This window comes from Amaranthus tricolor, chromosome 9, assembly GCF_026212465.1.
Source record: "Amaranthus tricolor cultivar Red isolate AtriRed21 chromosome 9, ASM2621246v1, whole genome shotgun sequence".
Lineage (NCBI taxonomy): Eukaryota > Viridiplantae > Streptophyta > Magnoliopsida > Caryophyllales > Amaranthaceae > Amaranthus > Amaranthus tricolor.
In genome coordinates, this window is record NC_080055.1 from 29,335,033 (window position 1) to 29,354,331 (window position 19,299).

General features: G+C 33.1%; 2 protein-coding genes across 2 annotated transcripts; one reads left to right on the plus strand and one right to left on the minus strand.

Moving 5' to 3' along the window:
- Nucleotides 1-3,405: 3,405 nt before the first annotated feature.
- LOC130823558 (uncharacterized protein At4g04980-like) lies at nucleotides 3,406-7,867 on the minus strand. The gene is made up of 2 exons (XM_057688205.1): nucleotides 6,173-7,867; nucleotides 3,406-4,375 (listed from the first exon to the last, which is right to left on the minus strand). Exons 1-2 carry the CDS (start codon nucleotides 6,544-6,546, stop codon nucleotides 4,348-4,350), a joined length of 402 nt encoding a protein of 133 aa, XP_057544188.1. The 5' UTR covers nucleotides 6,547-7,867; the 3' UTR covers nucleotides 3,406-4,347.
- An 8,984-nt stretch (nucleotides 7,868-16,851) lies between these two features.
- On the plus strand, nucleotides 16,852-18,876 carry LOC130823559 (polyphenol oxidase, chloroplastic-like). The gene has a single exon (XM_057688206.1). It carries the CDS (start codon nucleotides 16,887-16,889, stop codon nucleotides 18,705-18,707), a length of 1,821 nt encoding a protein of 606 aa, XP_057544189.1. The 5' UTR covers nucleotides 16,852-16,886; the 3' UTR covers nucleotides 18,708-18,876.
- The last annotated feature ends 423 nt before the right edge of the window (nucleotides 18,877-19,299 follow it).

A 19,299-nucleotide genomic window follows, 5' to 3' on the forward strand; every position in this document is an offset into this window, starting at 1 on the left:
AAGAGGTTTTTGAAAGAGAATGCGAAAACATTCGTAGTTTAATGAAACAGCAGAATGAAGATGAATGTTTTGCATTTTAACGTTAAACGGCGGGTTTTTGAAGAGGTTATATGCTGCGGGCAAAGACAAAACCGCAACATTTGATGATCCATAAGATTATATGTTGCGGGCAACTAAAATAAACGCAGCATTTGTTGACTATTTTTTTTTTCTAATTCTTTTTTCTATTTATTGCTGCATATATTAAAAACCACAGCAAATGATTAGCAGCAGATATGTTTTTTTTCACTAGTGAATAATGTATTTTGTGTTTTGTTAGACTTACAGTTTAAGCATGCATGTATCACTTTTTCAACAACATTACAAATTTAATTCTCGCTAGTCGTTCTCATTCCCTCAACCTGCTATATAACTTAACTAAAACAAATTGATGTAATTAAATAGGATGAGATGGCCCATCGTCCTAAATATATCTACATAAAATAAAATAAAATAAAAACATTAATTTTTTAATAGAGTAGATAGATAAGCTATTGCTACATCTCTAAAATAAAGTTGCATCAATCTAAAAACAAAAACTTAAGGCATAAGTTCATTATAAGATTCTTCTTTCACATTTTGATAATTATTTATCGCTATGTCTATACTATTTTAATTTTTAATCATCAACCCCGGCCTTAATATTTAGTGTTATGCATATTATTTCACTCACATACTCCTAAAAATGTCTATTAAGTTGTGTTTTGCATTAATCTAACAATATAAACTTTATTTTCAATAAAAAAGATACATTTCTCGAATTATTTAGGCGTTTATATTTTATATGACATTAGTCAGTAATATTTCTAACCATCTTATAAAATCTACTTTATATAAGACTATAACATTATTTAGTATTATGCATATCATTTGATAAAAAAAAAAAAAAAAGAATTCACATCACTTAGTCATTATCAAGAAGCAAATTATCCAATAAATAAGTAGTCAATAGAAGTAGATCAAGTACATATAATAATGATGATATACAAATATAAAGACATAACTTTTCATTATAAAATGACATTTGAAGCATGTGTTATTATAAAGATAGGATCAAATCTATATTTCAAATACACTTGCCTTTTATTGTCTTAGCTCATACGTCGTCGTTTTCTGCTGTTAATTATATTGAATTGAATTTGAATAGGTATCCGTATTACTATTCCTAACACGTATATAGTAAAACACACTCAATAATGTGAAAATATGGAGGAGTCCATGTCAATTTCTTGTGTATATTAAAAGAGTCTAAACATGAGGTCTCTTGTACGATTTTTGAGTTGAGTTGATCATGGTCTAAGATTTTATTGGACATTTTCGAAAAAAAAAATTTTATACATTAAATGAGTTTAAATGCGACTTAAATTTTTTTCAGACTTATTTAAGATTCAGACTTGTTAGACCTATCAGACCGGCGTTAGGCCCGACCTATAACTTAACCCAAAATGAATTTTAAATTTATTCTAATCATATTTTAATATTTATTTGAACTCAATTTAGACTTATATACAACATATATAATCATTTTGATACTATTAAACCTTTAAAATATAAAAAGTTTAAGCACAAAAGTTTGAATTAAGACTCAATAAAACCCGTATAAGACCTATTTAAGACCCTAAACTCATCAGACTCGGCAGGTTTAAGTCCAGTTCTCAAATTATCAAATCGTAAGGATTCTATTTCAGATATAGATTCATTAAAAATTAATAGATCTAAAAAATTCGATCTAAACCCAATCCATTACCATCCTAGAGTCTCATTCAGTTAAACCCATCTTGGTGTTGTATATGTTGAACTAGGTTAATGGAAGACTGAGATAGACTTAACCAATGATAAGTTTATTGTTCATAGATGTTGATGTATTATTATTATTCTTTAATTTGTACTATTAGTAGTAACTAGTGTTAACTTTTCAACCATTAATTCACTTAAGTTAACTTTAATCCTAGGGTGAACAAAATTGGTACAAGAATCGAATTAGTACCCATGTATAATAATAAATCACATTTCAAAAAAAGAAAATTTATAATAATAAATCATAATTATTTTTCCCACAATTTCTTTTATATATATATCGGCTACCTTGGAACCGTGGAAGGGTGTGTATTTTTATTTAGTTATATCGGCTACCTTTTTTGAATTGTTCTGCACTTTGTGTTTTCATCTAGTTAGACTACTTTTTATTAAAAAAATTGTCAGAAAAATTCAAAATTTATTTCTTATTAATCAACAAAATTTTTATAGTAGTAAATATATAATTATTTTTCATCATATATATATATATATATATATATATATATATATATATATATATATATATTATTAGATCAATATTCTATCATTTTATTTAAATATTTCTTGCATAATATACGGTCTACTCAAATTGATGTATAAAAAGATTATATGAAAACCACTTAAAATATTGAAAATAAAATAAGGGTACAGATTCGGTCTTTGTGAATACATAGTTTTAGTGGCTTTTGTCTATATACATATGCAACTTCAAACAAGTATACATATTCACTTTTTAGGAGTACATATTCTCATTATCATTTTCTAATATGTCTAGAAAATCTAAAGTCATAAAACACACTTACCCCTAGAATGCAATTTATATACTTTACTTTGTTTTCACGTTTTAAACCAATTTATATAAAAAAAAGTAAAGCAGGGTTCGAATGGGGTTTTTCATATATGTTTTCCCAAAGAGGGAGTAAAGAGAGATGCACACAGTTAAGAAACCTCCCAATTGATACTTGCGCCCAGTAAGGATCGAACCCCAAACTTTCTGCTCTACATGCAGATGCTCTATCTATTGAGCCACAAGTGCTTCTGGTATACAGTAGTTAATATACTATCTCATTTCTAAATATATAAAAAAATTGATATTAATAAAATTTACATTAAAATAAAATCAAATAAGATTTCACTTGATTATATTTTAATTTTTAAATTAAGAACACAGTACAATGAGTGATTATTGTTATATAGTGCCAAAAATACAAGTAGGTCATTTGATCGTAATAGGAGGAAGTATGAAAAGAATGTGTAAAAAATAATTCTAATAATATAAATCCAAAGAATATACTAAAAAAGAGAAAACATTTTAAGCATGTGACGCTGGTTCATTTGACATATTCCTTGATATATTATATCTAGAGACTTAAATCAATGTAGGGATCTTTGTTTGTCCAAGTCTATAAATGCAAAATCTACTTTATATAAGAAAGTCCAATTGAAATACTAATGCTTTTGATTTTCTCATATGGCCTTTTTGAGTTGTTCTTACATTAAAAAAAGTCCTAATCAAACTTCAAAGTTTTCTTTTCAGTTTGACCTTCTAATAGCTATAAGAGTGTTTGCCAATTGGATATTGAATGTTTGTTATTGGTTGGCTTGTTAAATTAGTTGGTAGCATTGTCTTATTTTATCAGTTTCAGATAGAAGTGCTTAAAATAGACTCGATAATCTAAAATTTACCCGACATTGTAATCGAACCCAATTTGACATGACTTCAAAAATGATTTACAATTATATAAAAAAAACAATATGGAATAAAATCTCGATTTATAACGGACTGTACACGAAACTACAATGAAGTTGTTGCAACTTTTACGCGCTGCAAGATAGATTATCAAAAGTCTAACCAGCTCCACTATTATTAGCTCAAGTCCTCTACTGCATGGTTCAATGGGGGCCAGACATGAGCCGAGTCAAACTTAAGGAATAAGAGCCAGTTGAATAAGATTCATTTAAACTGGGCTTTACATTGGCACGATTTTAAAGTCAGAGCCGAACCCTGCCTAGCCCAGCCCGTTATAATAATTAAATTAACATTTCTAATAATTAAATTATAGAAACGTTAATAATTCACATTGGCACTGACATTTATAATAATTAAATTATTCATCAATTATACTATTTATAAAGGCTCGTTTCTGACCCTAATTAATCCCTTTTATAGCCCGCTTCATTTTAATAATAGTAGAGTCCGCTTTCGATCCAGCCCATTAATAACCTGGTCCTTACAAAAACCTTCGTAAACGAGCCGGATAAAAGCTCAAAATGAAGGCCCGGCCCGGCCCGTTGAACACCCCTCAACAGAATCCAGGAACAAAAACAGGACTCAAAGCTGGATGGGATCAGTCTCCATCTCGTTAACTAGCTCTTTTGTTAGCCTTTCAGTTCGATTATCTTGCCCTCCTGCAAAGGTATATACTTTATACGCCAACTGGAAGATCCTCCAAAGCAGTTTCACATCTACTTTCTTCTCATGATTTTTTGGTTTTAACAATGTTTGATCGTTTAATGCTGCCTTAGCTTCTTTCCTTTCCTATACAACAAATAAATTCTATTAAAATAATGCCAGTAAGTGGCTCCTACCTAAGGTGGAGTGTTAGTTGGTCATGTACAACTTCACATAAACGTCATCATTTTCTATGATGGAGAAAAAACCGACAAAAACTAAGAAGGAAGTTTGTGTGTGGAAGAAAAAACCGATGAAAACAAAGAAGAAGCAGCCATTAACAGCACCGCACGTAACAGAGAGACAAAAACCCAATCTTTCACATACAGAGATCTAAGGTTTGGAAGGGAAGAAGATGGCCGTATGATCCTTCACAAAAAGGGAAGGGCTACGTGGAGCCCCAAGAGACATACAAACATACTTCTTTTACTTCACCTAATAATTGTGCCTTGTGTTTTTAATAGTGGATGGATTTTCCATTATGGAGCCCCAGACACTATGTCCTATGAACCGGAAGATTTTTTGACTTATGTTAGACCGAAAAAAATCTCATTAAGCTGCTAATGGGGAAGGAATTAAAGTCAAGGGAGCTGGAATAATTTCTTTTTCAAAAAATCTCAAATTAAATAATTGCTTATTTGTTCCCGATCTTTCACGTAAACTCTTGTCAGTCAGCCAACTTACAAGAGATCTTGATTGTACTGTGCTCATGAAAACCGGTTGTTGTCTCGTGCAGGATGCTCAGACAGGGAAAATTATTGAGCGTGATATTGAGAAAGGAGGATTGTACTACTTGGAGGAGACGGTTCAAAATGGCAAAGCAGTTCTTGCTCACGGGTCAAAGGAAAGACAATCGTGGACTTGGCATTGAAGACTTGGACATCCATCTGTAGGGTATCTAGAGAAACTTTGACCTACTTTAGCTGGGTTTAACTTAGACTTTAAATGTAAAACATGTATTCTTGCAAAAAGTCATAAATATTCGTATTCTAATAGTATGAATAAAACTAGTTTGCCTTTTATGCTTATTCATTCTGATCTGTGGGGCCCAGTTCCTGAAACAGGAATACATGATTTCTCATATTATATTATTTTTATTGATGATTGTACTCAGATGAGTTGGATTTACTTCCTTAAACATAAATCTAAGGTGTTTGGAGTTTTTGTTGATTTTTATAATATGGTCTGTACCTAGTTCCAGACCAAACCCCGTATTTTGAGGACGGATAACGGTAGAGAATATGTGAACTCTGACTTCATTCATCACTAGTAAAGGCCTAATCCATCAAACTTTTTATCCGGACAACCCCCAACAAACCGGTGTAGCTGAGAGGAAAAATAGAACCTTGCTAGAGATGACTCGTGCTATTATACTTGACTCACATGTTCCCACCTACCTCTGGTATGAAGCCATAGCCACAGCTAATTATATCACCAATAGACTTCCCAAAAAAATCTTACACTACAAAACTCCCTTGAAAGCCCTCCAAATGTATCAGCCAATACCTTCCTCACACTCCTTACCTCCCTAAATCTTTGGATGCATAGTCTATGTTCATTGTCCTAAACGGGTACACAATAAACTGGAGCCGAGAGCAGTCAAATGTGTGTTTGTGGGGTATGGGAGAAACCAGAAGGGGTATAGGTGTTATGACCCCTCAGATCGAAGGATGTATACCACTATAAGTATTAAGTTTGCATGTTTTGAAGAGAGTTATCTTTTCTATACACACATATTTGGATATTTTGAGGATAATATATAGAGTTTATAACATCAAAAAAGAAATTTAACCAATAAGTTAAAGTTAATGATTAAATATAGTATATACTTATATACTCTATCAGATAATAGACTCATAATTGTTACACAATATTTGTACATACTTTTTGGTCATTTCTGCTAGTGCATCAGCCATGCTTTGACCTCCATTACCAACACCATTTTTGAAAGCACCATTCTTCTTGCCTTGAGATGATTTTTGCACATGGGCAGATCCTTCCATCTTTGCTCTTACAAGCCGAAATGAGTTGTCCATGTAAGGTGACCTCTTTAGCTTTGTTGTGGCATTTTTTGCACTCAAGGAACTCATGGCTCCTGGAGGAGGCGATGGTGGTCCACCTCCTTTGCCGGGAAAGGGTGGTGGAAAAACACCTCCTTTTTCAAGCAAAGGTGGTGGTGGCCCACCTACTTTACATAGTATGAATGATGGCAGCTTATCAACTTTGTCAGGCAAAAGATGATAGCAATACGCCAACATCTTTGTCTGGCATTAGAGGTGTGATGCACACCTCGCTAACTAGTTTAATATATATTTTTTAAAATACATATATAAAATAAAAAACTCACTAATAAGCGTAATAATTTTTGCTATCTTACTAGGTGGCGGCAGTGGAGCTACACTTCCTCTCCCGCTCCCACCTTAAGTTATCAAATACCGATTGTGGGGTTGGGAGTGAGCTCCACCGATCGCCGGAGAAGAAGGTGAGATCTTCTTGATCACTTGATGAACAATTAAGTAAACAAGCAATAACGTATAGGGATGGGAGGAATTGAGGTAGATGTTGAACCTTGGAGATGGATTGTGCAATTGGGTAGTAAGACTAATACTTCTATTAGTTGTTTTGCTTGTAGGAGAAGCATACTAGTCATAATCGAGCCTAATTGAATAAGGTTTTATCGAATTGGACTCGTTATAAATTCCTCTTACTTTTTGTTGGTTATCCGCCCCATTGAACAAACCTAATATGAATAGTGTACTTTTTAAAAATAGAAGTCAAGTTTATTTTAATTGAAGTGTTAAATTAACACAAAATGTTGAATGAGACAGAATCACTTTAAGTCGCTTATCTAACATATATTAAATAGTCCAAGTAAAATAAATTTGATAAATTTGTTATTAAGTTTGTACAAAACAAGATCTACATTAAGAGGAGTATTGACTGCAAACAAACCTAATGAGGTTCCTATCTAAAACCAATTGGCAATTAGAGGAGAATTCCATCAAATTTATATGTTATTTAATATCTCTTTTAATTTTTTTTATGTGGAATTACATATGAATTATTTTTCCAAGAATATAAATTCATTATTTTAAAGCTATCTTTCACCCTAAATTAATGCGAAGTCAACTCCTTGATAATTTAGTACTTCTATATGCAAGAAAAGAGCATACATAATAAAATAAAAAAATAATGAATATTTCTTAACCCTCGAGGATTTGAACTAGTCCATGTCATACAGCTCTAATGTATCTTTCATATTTAATGCATAAATTGAATTCAACTAAACAGACAAACCATATAAAATAATTTTTACTTAATGCATCATACTAAATAAAAAAATCCTTTCAAAAAAAAATTAAAAGAAAAGGAAAAAAATAAGCTGTTTATCCAACCAAGAATAAATTTTGTTGTAGCTATTGCGTTTTGAACATTTGCAGTGAATATCGCTTTTCTTAAACAAAGTTGTGTTATCGATTATCATATAATCGTTTTCTCCCCTTAGCCTAGCAAATCATGTAATCATTACATAAATAATTTTATAAAATTTGCTCGGCTGGAATTTATGTGACAAAAATTCTTCAAATCCGAATTAATAACAATGTGTTGTTGAGTATGAGTTAATTATTATATGAAACCGTCTTATTATGAGATACACACATATTATAATTGTTTATTTCTCTAATTGATCACTTTAAAATTATAAATGATTATTTTAACACACTAAATATATATAGGTTAACTCAATAGAGATCGTCTCATAATTAGCTCATTTCTCTAATTAATTATTTTAAAATTATAAATAATCACTCTAACATACTAAATATATATGGGTTAACTCAATAGAGATAGTCTGTCTATAAGACCATCTCATTAAATAATTTGCCAAAATATTCCCTTTAACAAAGTTTTGCACAAACTTGCACATGAAAAAGTGTGAATCTTGTTAGGACAGATCTTGAACAATTTTTATGTTGAGATTAACTTCATGGATCTAGTTAGCTATACAGCACACCATATAGCCATTATAACGAAGTCCTATTTAAGGATTTCGTTCAATTTTCACTATTTTCTCCTCAGTAAGTCTTGTATGAAACCGTCTCACTGTGAAATAGACCCATATAAGCAGCTTATTAGTAAAAAATTATTAAAAATAATAAAATATGATTTCACATTTTACAGAAAGCAATTTTTTGAAATAGTTTGACCAATTCAATTGAAAGCGTCTCACAATGAGCAAGCTCAAAAAAAAAAATTAATGTTTTTCCCCAAGACATTCCTTTCTATGGGCCTAGCCTGTACTCTACCAACTTCTAGAAAAAAAATAGTCCAAAGGTATAATTTCCAAAGAGCCCAGTCCATATACTTAGACCTCTTATTTTTGAAATTCTTAAGTGAAAAAAAAAATTAATTAAATAAACTAATTTTCAAACATTTTCCAAAAGTAAGCGTCCAAACCCGCTTTGGAGCTGTTCGCAGTTACTAACTGCGAACAGCATATAAGACAAACTAGCTGTTCGCAGTTAGTAACTGCGAACAGATGTTTTGTCTTATATGCTGTTCGCAGTTACTAACTGCGAACAGACCTGATCTACAAAATCAGATCAGTTTCTGTTTTTCGCAAAATCTCAATTCTCAAACCACTTCACTCGACATTTCCACCTTCTCCCTCTAAAATTATTGATTCATTCCTTCAAATCGTGCAATCCTCTTTCAATTTGGCACTTCAGAATTAGTGTGGGATACTATAGCTTGCGCAAAGGTAAATTTTTTTGTGTTTTTTTGGTGTATATTTAGATTTTAGGGTTTTAATCAAATTTGTTTATTTATTCAAATGTAGGTTTGTAGTTGTTAAATCAAGACTAATCTTAATCATCCATAAGCATTGAAGGTAATTTCTAATTATTTTTATAGCTTTATGTTGGATTTTGAAGTAATGTTGTTGTATTATTTGAATATTATTAGAAAATGTTGATGTTGATGTTGGTATTAGAAATGTTATTTGTGAACTTATGAATTGATTTATTATTTGGATTATGTGTATTATATATGTATGAAATTGGCTACATTATGGATTTGAATAATTTGTAGACCAAAAAAGATTATAATCAAATGAATATAATGTACTTGTATGGACATAAGTTAATGTTGATGTTGATTTTCTTTGTATTAATGTTAGAAAATGGCATCATTTCGCGTCACTATAGTATGCTTTTGGAATGGTTGTATTAGATAAAATAATGGCAAAGTTCATTATGTTGGGGGAAAACGTAAGTTGTTTGCTTGCAATTCGAACATGGATTTGAACCACTTTAGACGTTTTATATCTTCTAAGATTGGATTGGACCCTACTAGAAATACCTTAAATATAAGTTTTAAATATGCCTTGAGTGGAGAATTTATTGCCTTTCCTGTTGAGGATGATGAGGCTATAGATGCGATGTGGGAGCATTCAAAGTACACCCAAATTCCCTCTTTGGAGTTATACGTAGAAGAAGTACCATTAGGAAATGTAGTTGCTTCTAACCCTACTCCTACCCCTATGCCTATATTAACTCAGGAAACTGTAAATCCCTCAATGGTTAACTTAGGAGAAATTGCTGAGATGGGACCTTGGGATGATGGAAATGAGAGTAATGAGCTTATTGACGATCCTTCTGAGGACGATATGGATATCGATGAGGATGCGCTAGCAAATGACATGACTCTAGGCAACATTCCTACAATCATTCCTCCTACACCTTATGCCCTCTGTCCACCTTTAAACGAGTATGCAGAGGACTTGGGCTTGTGATACCACATACACCGAACAGGGAGAGTTTGAGAAGGGTATGATGTTTGATAACAAGGAATCGTTGTTGGAAGCTATCAGAGTGTATCATATTGGGAGAAATGTGGAGTACAGAACGGAGACCTCGAACCAAACTGTCCTGGCCTTAAAGTGCAAGCGGGGTTGTTCGTGGAAACTTAGAGCTACGTTTGACTCTAATTTATCGTCGTGGCGTATTGTTACCTATAAGGGTAAGCACGATTCTTGTGTATTGGGTAGTGACAGTGTGTCTGCTGGACACATTCACTCGACATCTTCTGTCATGCAGCTCTCAGGAGTAGAGGAGATGGATCCAGCAGCTCCAGGACCCGTAGACCCTAGTGTGTTAACCATGCAGCATGAGCACAGGAGTACTCCTCTTTGGGATGCCCAGGTTAGTTTACGATAGTTATGATTTACATTTTACTATTGCGTACATACAAGTAACTTATTTATATTTCAATATTCTTAGGTGTCTGATGCGGAAACACTGGGCACCAGGCATCCAGATTCTGTTCCATGGGTGATCAATGATAGGATCATCCCATAATTAGAGCTAACGAGGTTATACGACTTTCACCTCGTAGCATACGGCAGAGTTGACCGTGCCATTATCACGACACTGGTCGAGAGATGGCGTCAGGAGACGCATACATTTCATCTCCCTCTAGGTGAGGCTACCATCACATTGCTTGATGTAGCCTTACTAACGCGGCTTCCCATAGAGGTACGTGTCGTTTGTACAGGCGGACGCCAGCTATCAGGCTGGCGTGACATGGTGCATCGCATTTTGGGAGAACGCCCTCCACCGGAAGTGATCAGGGGGAGTGGTTTGCGATGCACATGGTTGGTTCAGACCTACACGCAACTCCCCGGAGATGCTGATGAGGGCACCATTTCGAGGTACGCCAAGGCGTACATCCTATATTTGATAGGTGCTGTGTTGTTTGCCGATAAAACAAGCAACCAAATACAGCTCCTATACTTAACATTATTGACGACCCGTGGGAGCACATCGCCGAGTATAGCTGGGGCTCCGCAGCCCTAGCATACTTGTACAGGAGGCTTTGTGGTGCTGCCCATAAGAACGTCAAAGAGATTGCAGGACCACTAGTCATATTACAAGTAATAACAATAATATTTAATTCTCATCAACATTTGATTAATTACATACTAATTACATTTGCGATCGTTAGCTGTGGGCGTGGGAGCATATTCTTATCGGCCAACCTTATAGAACCGTTGGTCGTGGTGATACTGCTCCTCCATCACAACCAGCCCCAGATGTTGCGTACGGTTCAAGGTGGAATTTTGCCCGCCGGACGCGCAAGCACACCGGCAGCAGTCTAGGATTCTACCGAGATTAATTAGACCTCCTACGACCCAACCAGGTAAACATTGCAGTACTCATTAACATTAGTACAATTTAATCAACATATCACTTACCTTTTTCATAACATGTATTTTAGTTTTTGTGGGACCCATACCCAGCGGAAGCCTACGCAGCTGTACCCGAACACTCGGGGATTCATTCTGGGGCGTGGAGGGCTTCTGTGCCACTCATATGCTTCGACATTGTCGAAGTACATCTGCCAGAGCGAGTAATGCGCCAATATGGGTTGGTACAGGGCATTCCACCGCCTTGTGACACTGAACCCCAGCTGCACCTAATTTCGCGAAGAAATCAAGCCGGGGCAAACTGGATGGAGATCAACGGGCGCCACATCGCTCGTTGGGATCATAGACTTGAGCTGCTGGCACAAGGTGCGCCGATCGATGTTGTTGGCGCACCTACTACACCTGACTATATGCCGTGGTTCCTCTCCATCACGCGTCGATGGATGACACCACGTGCCATCTTGGAAGCAGCACATTACGCACCTGCTGCGCCTACGATGACCCAATTTGTAAGTCTTCATTTGCATTTATTTGATTAAGTTGCCAATTAAATAATAAAATGTTACATTAGCTAAATATTAATTGCGGGCACAAGGTGCGGCAGACGTGATGCGGTACAGCCAGGAGGAGCCGGTGAGGGAGATTGCGCATGGCATGCTCTTCGGCTCGCAGTTCCAGCACTTCATACCAGAAGTCGCTGCACAGCACTCACCGACTACCTCCCATACGCACATGGCATGCTCTCCTTCTTATGACTACCATTTGGAGGAGATGGATCATTCATATCCCGTTGACGCTGCGGGGACCTCGCAGGCTGTGCCATCACAGTACCAGTCCCCTCCACTGCCAGAACGTCACGCGAACGCCTCTTTCTATCGTAGGAGGCGAAGGAGACCAACTCAGTTGGATAAGGTAGATGAGGGTTCGTGAGCGTTAACGATTATCTTTTGTATATTTGGATCAACTATGTACATATATATATATATTTTAATTGACTTGTACATTTCACACATTTGTATATATTTTGTTGTATATACATTTAATTACTTTATCATAGCCCCCAGACTTTGACTTATGAATGATCGGAGTTTTGGCGATGAATCATGTCGCCTTAAAGATACATCGACTTGTAATTACCTATTCTAATGTCTCTAATGCAATTACAAAAAACAACAACTCAAAAATAAAGGGAAAAAAAAATTAATTAGCTGTTCGCAGTTAGTAACTGCGAACAGCATATAAGACAAAATATATGTTCGCAGTTAGTAACTGTGAACAGCTAGTTTGTCTTATATGTTGTTCGCAGTTAGTAACTGCGAACAGCTCCAAAGCACAGCTTTGAGGTTTGGACGCTTACTTTTGGAAAATGTTTGAAAGTTAATTTATTTAATTAATTTTTTTTTTTTTCACTTAAGAATTTCAAAAATTCTACCATATTTCATCAAGCCCAAAGATCACTTCTCTTTAAAACTTATTGTTAATAATTAATAAACAATATATAATTTTGACTTTATTATAAACTAAAATTTATTTTTCAATCTACTGTATGATCATTACTTTTTTTCAAAAACTGTAGAGTGAATTGCTATGACACAAAACGATTTATCATTTTTAATAAATAGCTATGTAACACAATAGTTCATTTATTAAATAAAAATAGAAAATATAACCTTTTTAGAAAAATGTATATCTAATGTATAAATCGCTGAGTCACACAGCGGCTTATAAACAATTATGTCACATAGAAGTTTATAGAAAGGTTGTTTAAAATATAAAATAAAATGTGGTTGCTGAGATTTAAACCCTAAATTTTTCTTGCTAGTGTAACATCTTATCAAATAAGCTACTGATAGTGACAATTTACTATAAATAATAAACACAAATTCTTGTAAAAGACGGTCTATTTTAGAGACCATCTCTAATTGGGTCGACCCATCATAAAATTTTAAAATATTGTAAGTATGTATTAAAAATAATATAAGTATACATTTAAAGATACGGTAAATAGGCATTAAAAATACAATAAGTAAGCATTATACTTTAATAGGCTGGACTTGAATAATAAACTCAATGAGAATACTCTTCTTACCAATATCTAGCAAGTTTACAAGGAAAAATGAAAACATGGTCAAAGATAATTGACAAACATACATATACGTACGAATACTAAAAAAATACAAGCAGGTCGGAATCAAAATCAAAATATTCGCATCACAATTTAAATAATACTATACATTATTCATTTGTTCAATTTTTTATATATATTAAAAGTTTTCTGATTGGGATTGTAGAATTACAACTGTACTTCATACAAGCACAATTTGTCATTGTCAGTTTGTCTTCAATTGTTTTATGCAACTTTTTTGCATAAAAAAAATTGTTATTTGAAAAAATTAACGCTAACAATATCCCAAAATAATAATAATAATAATAATAATAATGATTTATTATTATTTGAAAAAATTAAAGCTAATAATATCCCAAAGTAAAATGATTTGTGATCTTAATATATATTTTTTGAAAAAAAATCTCTTTAATTTTAGTGGTGCTAAATTAGCGTATGTATAACTACACATTCAACTAAATTCGCAAAATAATTACTCTTAAAAAATATCCCAACATTATTTTATTGATAAACAACATTTTTTTAATTATTCTTTTAGTGTCTGATTGGTAGAGAGTGATTAACCGGAGTTTTTAGCTTATTTATCTAATTAAAAGTGTTGATTTTCAATCCAATTGTTTTAAATTTATTGTTATGAATAATTTTGATAGAAATTAGTTATCAGTTATAAAATGAGTGTTGGCTATTTATTAAAGGGCGAATTTGAAAAGCTATTATAGCTTATCCAATGCGATTCTTATTAGGTCTGAGGTCATATAAAAATTTGACAAATTGTAGAGGGAGTGATGCACGTAAGATTTGGTAAACAATATCCAAAGTAAACAAATGCTTCAAATATACTATCTTATCTTATTATAATTTAAATGATATTTAAAATAAACTATAAACTTGACTTCATCTGGTGTTTTTATAAGAAATATTCACGAAAATTAAAAAAAGTTGAAATTTTTATTTTAATTTTGTCCCACTTACTTATTAATTATTATTGTTATTATTTCTTAACTTTTACATATTGTACTTTTACTCGTTTTTTTATCTTCCTACCTTCTTATTTTTACTTTTATATTTTTTAATTTTTGTTAATGGTCAACACGTGTTGTCTCATTGAGGATTTTTCTTGAGCTAAAGGACTCTTTAATCGGATTCTCCTTTATACTAGGTATGATGATGATGAATCTTATTTATAAATGATTGAGATATTATTTTATATTAAATAATAAATTTAACAGAGAAAAAGTAAAAGCTATGCATAATCATTCAATATATATATATATATATATATATATATATATATATATATATATATATATATATATAATAAAGTTAGTAAAAAAATACGGAGATCACAAAAATTTTCTAATAGAGCAACAAATACAATTACCTAAAATAGAAAATAGGAACATCAAATAGAAATGAATGGAGTAATTAAAATATAGCAACCTATGCCCTATCTTATGATCTTAATATTATTTCTAAAGATTATTACTGTTATATTCTAATAATTGTTTGCCTATTGCATTTTTTATCGAAAGAGGAATCAAAGTAACTAGAGTTCTGCAAGTGATAATGACTCCAATTCTAATTAAATATCCAATTTGATTTTACATACTTGCCGATATATTATTTTTGACCCTATATAATCTAATAGTACTGATTGATATTAATATAATTTACATTTAAATAAACCAAATAACATCCCAATTAACCGTGTTTATCTTATAAATTTAGAATAAAATTCGCAATTAATGCAATGTCTAAGTATGTTTTGCCAGTCTAATCTCTAAAACTTTTCTATTAATTAGACTTTTTATTACAATGTAAGTTTATCCATAAAGACAGTTGGGTGAGAATTGAATCTTTACTAAATTCTTATCTAAGAATAATAATATTTACTCCAATTAAAACAAAACTCAATTCACATTATAGATTATTAAGCAGTCTCCCCCACGTAATTCAAAGTAAGATGACTTTTTCAAGAGTATCAAATATTTAGTATATCTTGTTTTGATAATTAATAATAATAATAATAATAAGGACAAGAGAGCACGTATTTTATGAAGTACTTTATTATATATAAACCTTGCCTAACTATTAATTTATTCAACCAATTGTGATAATAAAATATATTTGTATGTCATATTAGGAAATTAACATAAAAATGAAAATTTGTATTGTTTTATGCTTTAAAGAAGTCTCGTTATTATCCAGCTAAAGTTCTACACAGGAAATGAAAGACGATCGTGTTCAGACTTTTCGAGTTAAGCCCTTCCAAAAACGGAAAGAGATTTTTTGATTTGTATTCGGGGGCAGATGCATGAACCAAACTTATGAGTAGCAACTAATGTTTGAAGTAAATAAATAATATAAATTGTAAAATTTTCAGTAAAATATTATTTGTAAAATGAACGACCAAAAAAATCATTACTCTAAATTGACATGTACAAGCAGTATAATACAATAATAATCCCATGGCAATGCAACAATAATATACTACAGTCGAGCGTGAAGACTAAATTAAGTCTCTCAAAACTAATTTTTTTTAATCGTGAGTAGCAGGTGCTATCCAAGGTTATACACTACATCCGCCTATGCGTTCAACGGATGGAGGACAGGTGTTTGAGGGATGACCGTATGATCTATTCGAGGGCATTTTGATCCTTTCATATCCATTCAATAATTTTTGTGTAAGCTACATTAGTGAGCTAATCTACTTGTAGTAAGACTAATCATTTGCCTAATTTCCATCGATTAGTCTTGAGAATCGAATCTTAACTCAATTAAAAAGCAAGTGCTATTTTTCAAGAAAAATCATAAATTCTATTATCACGTAATATTCTTTTTCCCTCTGTCTATCCAATAATAATAATTAAAAAAAATTTTTTAAAAAAAAAAACATCAACTAGTCATTAACTCCCTTAAAAACTTGTCATTAGCTATTTAACCTATAACTTGATTAAATCGTTTATTGTTACTAGCTATAAAATTCAACATTTTCTAATTTGGGTACTATTTGTTTAATTTCAACCATAATCCCTCCATATGAGGTTAGCCTTTCAATAATTTTCATCACGTGGTAGTTTCATTATGGTTTGGATTAGTATTTAAATAATTCATTATTAAATATCAAAGATTCCTTTTATATCTAATTTTTTAATTAATCTCATTGATAAACTAACTATAATATAAACCCACTACTACACCACATCCATTGTATTATAAATACCTAATAAATCACAAGTTGTTTACTTGCCTACAATCACATTACAATGGCCTCCCTATATTCTCCTCCCACCACCACCACAAACACCTCTGTGGCGGGGCTTCCCTGCCACCTATTCCCCAAAACATCCCAACTTTTCCTTTCTAAAGACATAAATCGTCGCCTTAAATCAAAAATCACATGCAAAGTCATCATGAAAAACGATGACAGCCAAAACCCAAAAACTACAAATAATGATATCAATATCAATAATAATAAAATAGATAGAAGAAACATACTTATCGGGCTTGGAGGTATGTATGGCACCGCTACCACACTTGGTGATGGAACATTCCTCTTAGCAGCCCCAATGCAAACCCCAGTCCCAAGTGCTTGTGGGCCAGCTGACGTACCTCCTAATGCTGGAAACCTAAATTGTTGCCCACCACTTGCTACAAATATAGTTGACTATGTCCTCCCACCCACCCCACCTACCTTACGGGTTCGCCCACCCGCTCATTTGGTCGACGATCAATATAGGCAAAAATTTACTAGGGCTATTTCCCTTATGAAAGCGTTACCTGCTAGTGATCCACGAAGTTTTACCCAACAAGCAAATGTGCATTGTGCTTATTGTAATGGGGCCTACTCTCAAGTTGGGTTTCCAAATTTGGACCTTCAAGTCCATAACTCTTGGTTGTTCTTCCCTTTCCATAGGTGGTATCTTTACTTTTTTGAAAAAATACTCGGAAGCTTAATTAATGACCCAACTTTTGCGATTCCATTTTGGAACTGGGACACATCAGCAGGCATGCGCATGCCTGCTATGTACACTGATCCAAACTCTCCTTTATATGATTCAATTCGAGATCCAGCACACCGACCTCCAAAGGTGCTGGATCTCAACTTCGACGGAGATGCTAACGATCCGTCAGATCAACAAATGATCTCCAACAATCTCACCCTTATGTATCGTCAAATGGTGACTAATGCAAGAACAACATCCTTATTCTTAGGCCAACCTTACAGGGCTGGAGCGAGGTTCACCCCAGGTGGAGGTTCAGTCGAGAACACACCACATGGGCCGGTCCATGTCTGGACCGGCGACCCTCGTCAACCCAATTTTGAAGACATGGGGAATTTCTACTCCGCAGCGCGGGATCCACTTTTTTACGCTCACCACGCTAACGTCGATCGCATGTGGTTTATTTGGAAAACATTATCAACCAACAACCGAGATTTCACCGATGCAGATTGGCTAAACGCGTCATTTATCTTTTACGATGAAAATGCCCAAGCTGTTAGAGTAAGAGTTAGAGATTGCTTAGACACGACCCGACTAGGGTTTACATACCAAAATGTGGATCTACCATGGCGCAATGCCCGACCCGCTCCAAGAACATCTCGGGTCCGGGTAAGATCCGTTACCCAAACACCTGAAGCTGCAACTGCCATGGAATCAACTACCTCAACAGTCGTAAACTTCCCGAAACCATTAAACAAAACAATACGAACAAACGTAGGAAGACCAAAGAAGACTCGGAGCAAAAAAGAGAAGGAAGAAGAAGAAGAAGTGTTGGTTATTGATGTGGAAGTTAAACGGCATGATAAATATGTTAAATTTGATGTTTATATAAATGATGAAGATGAAATTCCATCAAAGAAGTTTCAGGTAAAAGCAGAATATGCTGGAAGCTTCGTGAATGTTCCACATAAACATAAGCATGGTGAAGAGCATGGTCATAAGACTACATTTAGAGTTGGTTTGACTGAGTTGATTGAGGAGTTGGGTGCTGATGATGATGATAGTGTTACAGTTAGTTTGGTTCCAAGAGCTGGGAAGAATAATGTTATTATTAAGAGTGTTAAGATTGAATTTGCTTCTTAATTATGTATTAATTATGGTTTGTTAATTAATGTTTTGGGTGGGTTGACTTGATTATTTGTATTTTCTTATGAAATAAAATGTTTGAATTTGGCGTTGATTGTTTGATGCGAAGAATTTAATTTCTGTTATTGTATGGATTGTTTGCTCTATGATGAATTTTATGTTTTGATGTTTGCTTGCTGGGGAAATTTAATGGGTTTTATTAGTTTTTTTGTTGAATTATAATGTAACTTAACTAAAATCATCATTATCATCACACCCAGCGTATTTCACTCATAGGAATTATAATCAAAGTGGAGAAAGGAAAGAAAGGCGGCAACTCATACCATAAAAGAATACGACTAAAGAGTCCCTCGGCTCAAGAAAAATCCACAGATGAATCCTCATAATAAACCGCAGTAGTCAAAAACATATAAATAAATAAAATACATATAAACAAATAGTTTTTCATTAATTAATCCTCAGTTGATTAAAATGAAAGTTACAAATGTTTTTTTAATATAAAATTTCAATCAAATGGTATGATAATCATAAGTGGTTAAGAAAAAGAGGTGATTCTAAAAAATATCAATTCAAACAAAAGTTTAATTTG

Bases quoted from the DNA above. Each gene is read 5' to 3' on its own strand.
- LOC130823558 (XM_057688205.1), bottom strand. From the start codon at position 6,546: ATGTTGGCGTATTGCTATCATCTTTTGCCTGACAAAGTTGATAAGCTG. The intron at 4,376-6,172 runs GTATGTACAAAT...TTTGTTGTATAG, and splicing joins CTAGCAGAAATGACCAAAAA to GAAAGGAAAGAAGCTAAGGC.
- LOC130823559 (XM_057688206.1), top strand. From the start codon at position 16,887: ATGGCCTCCCTATATTCTCCTCCCACCACCACCACAAACACCTCTGTG.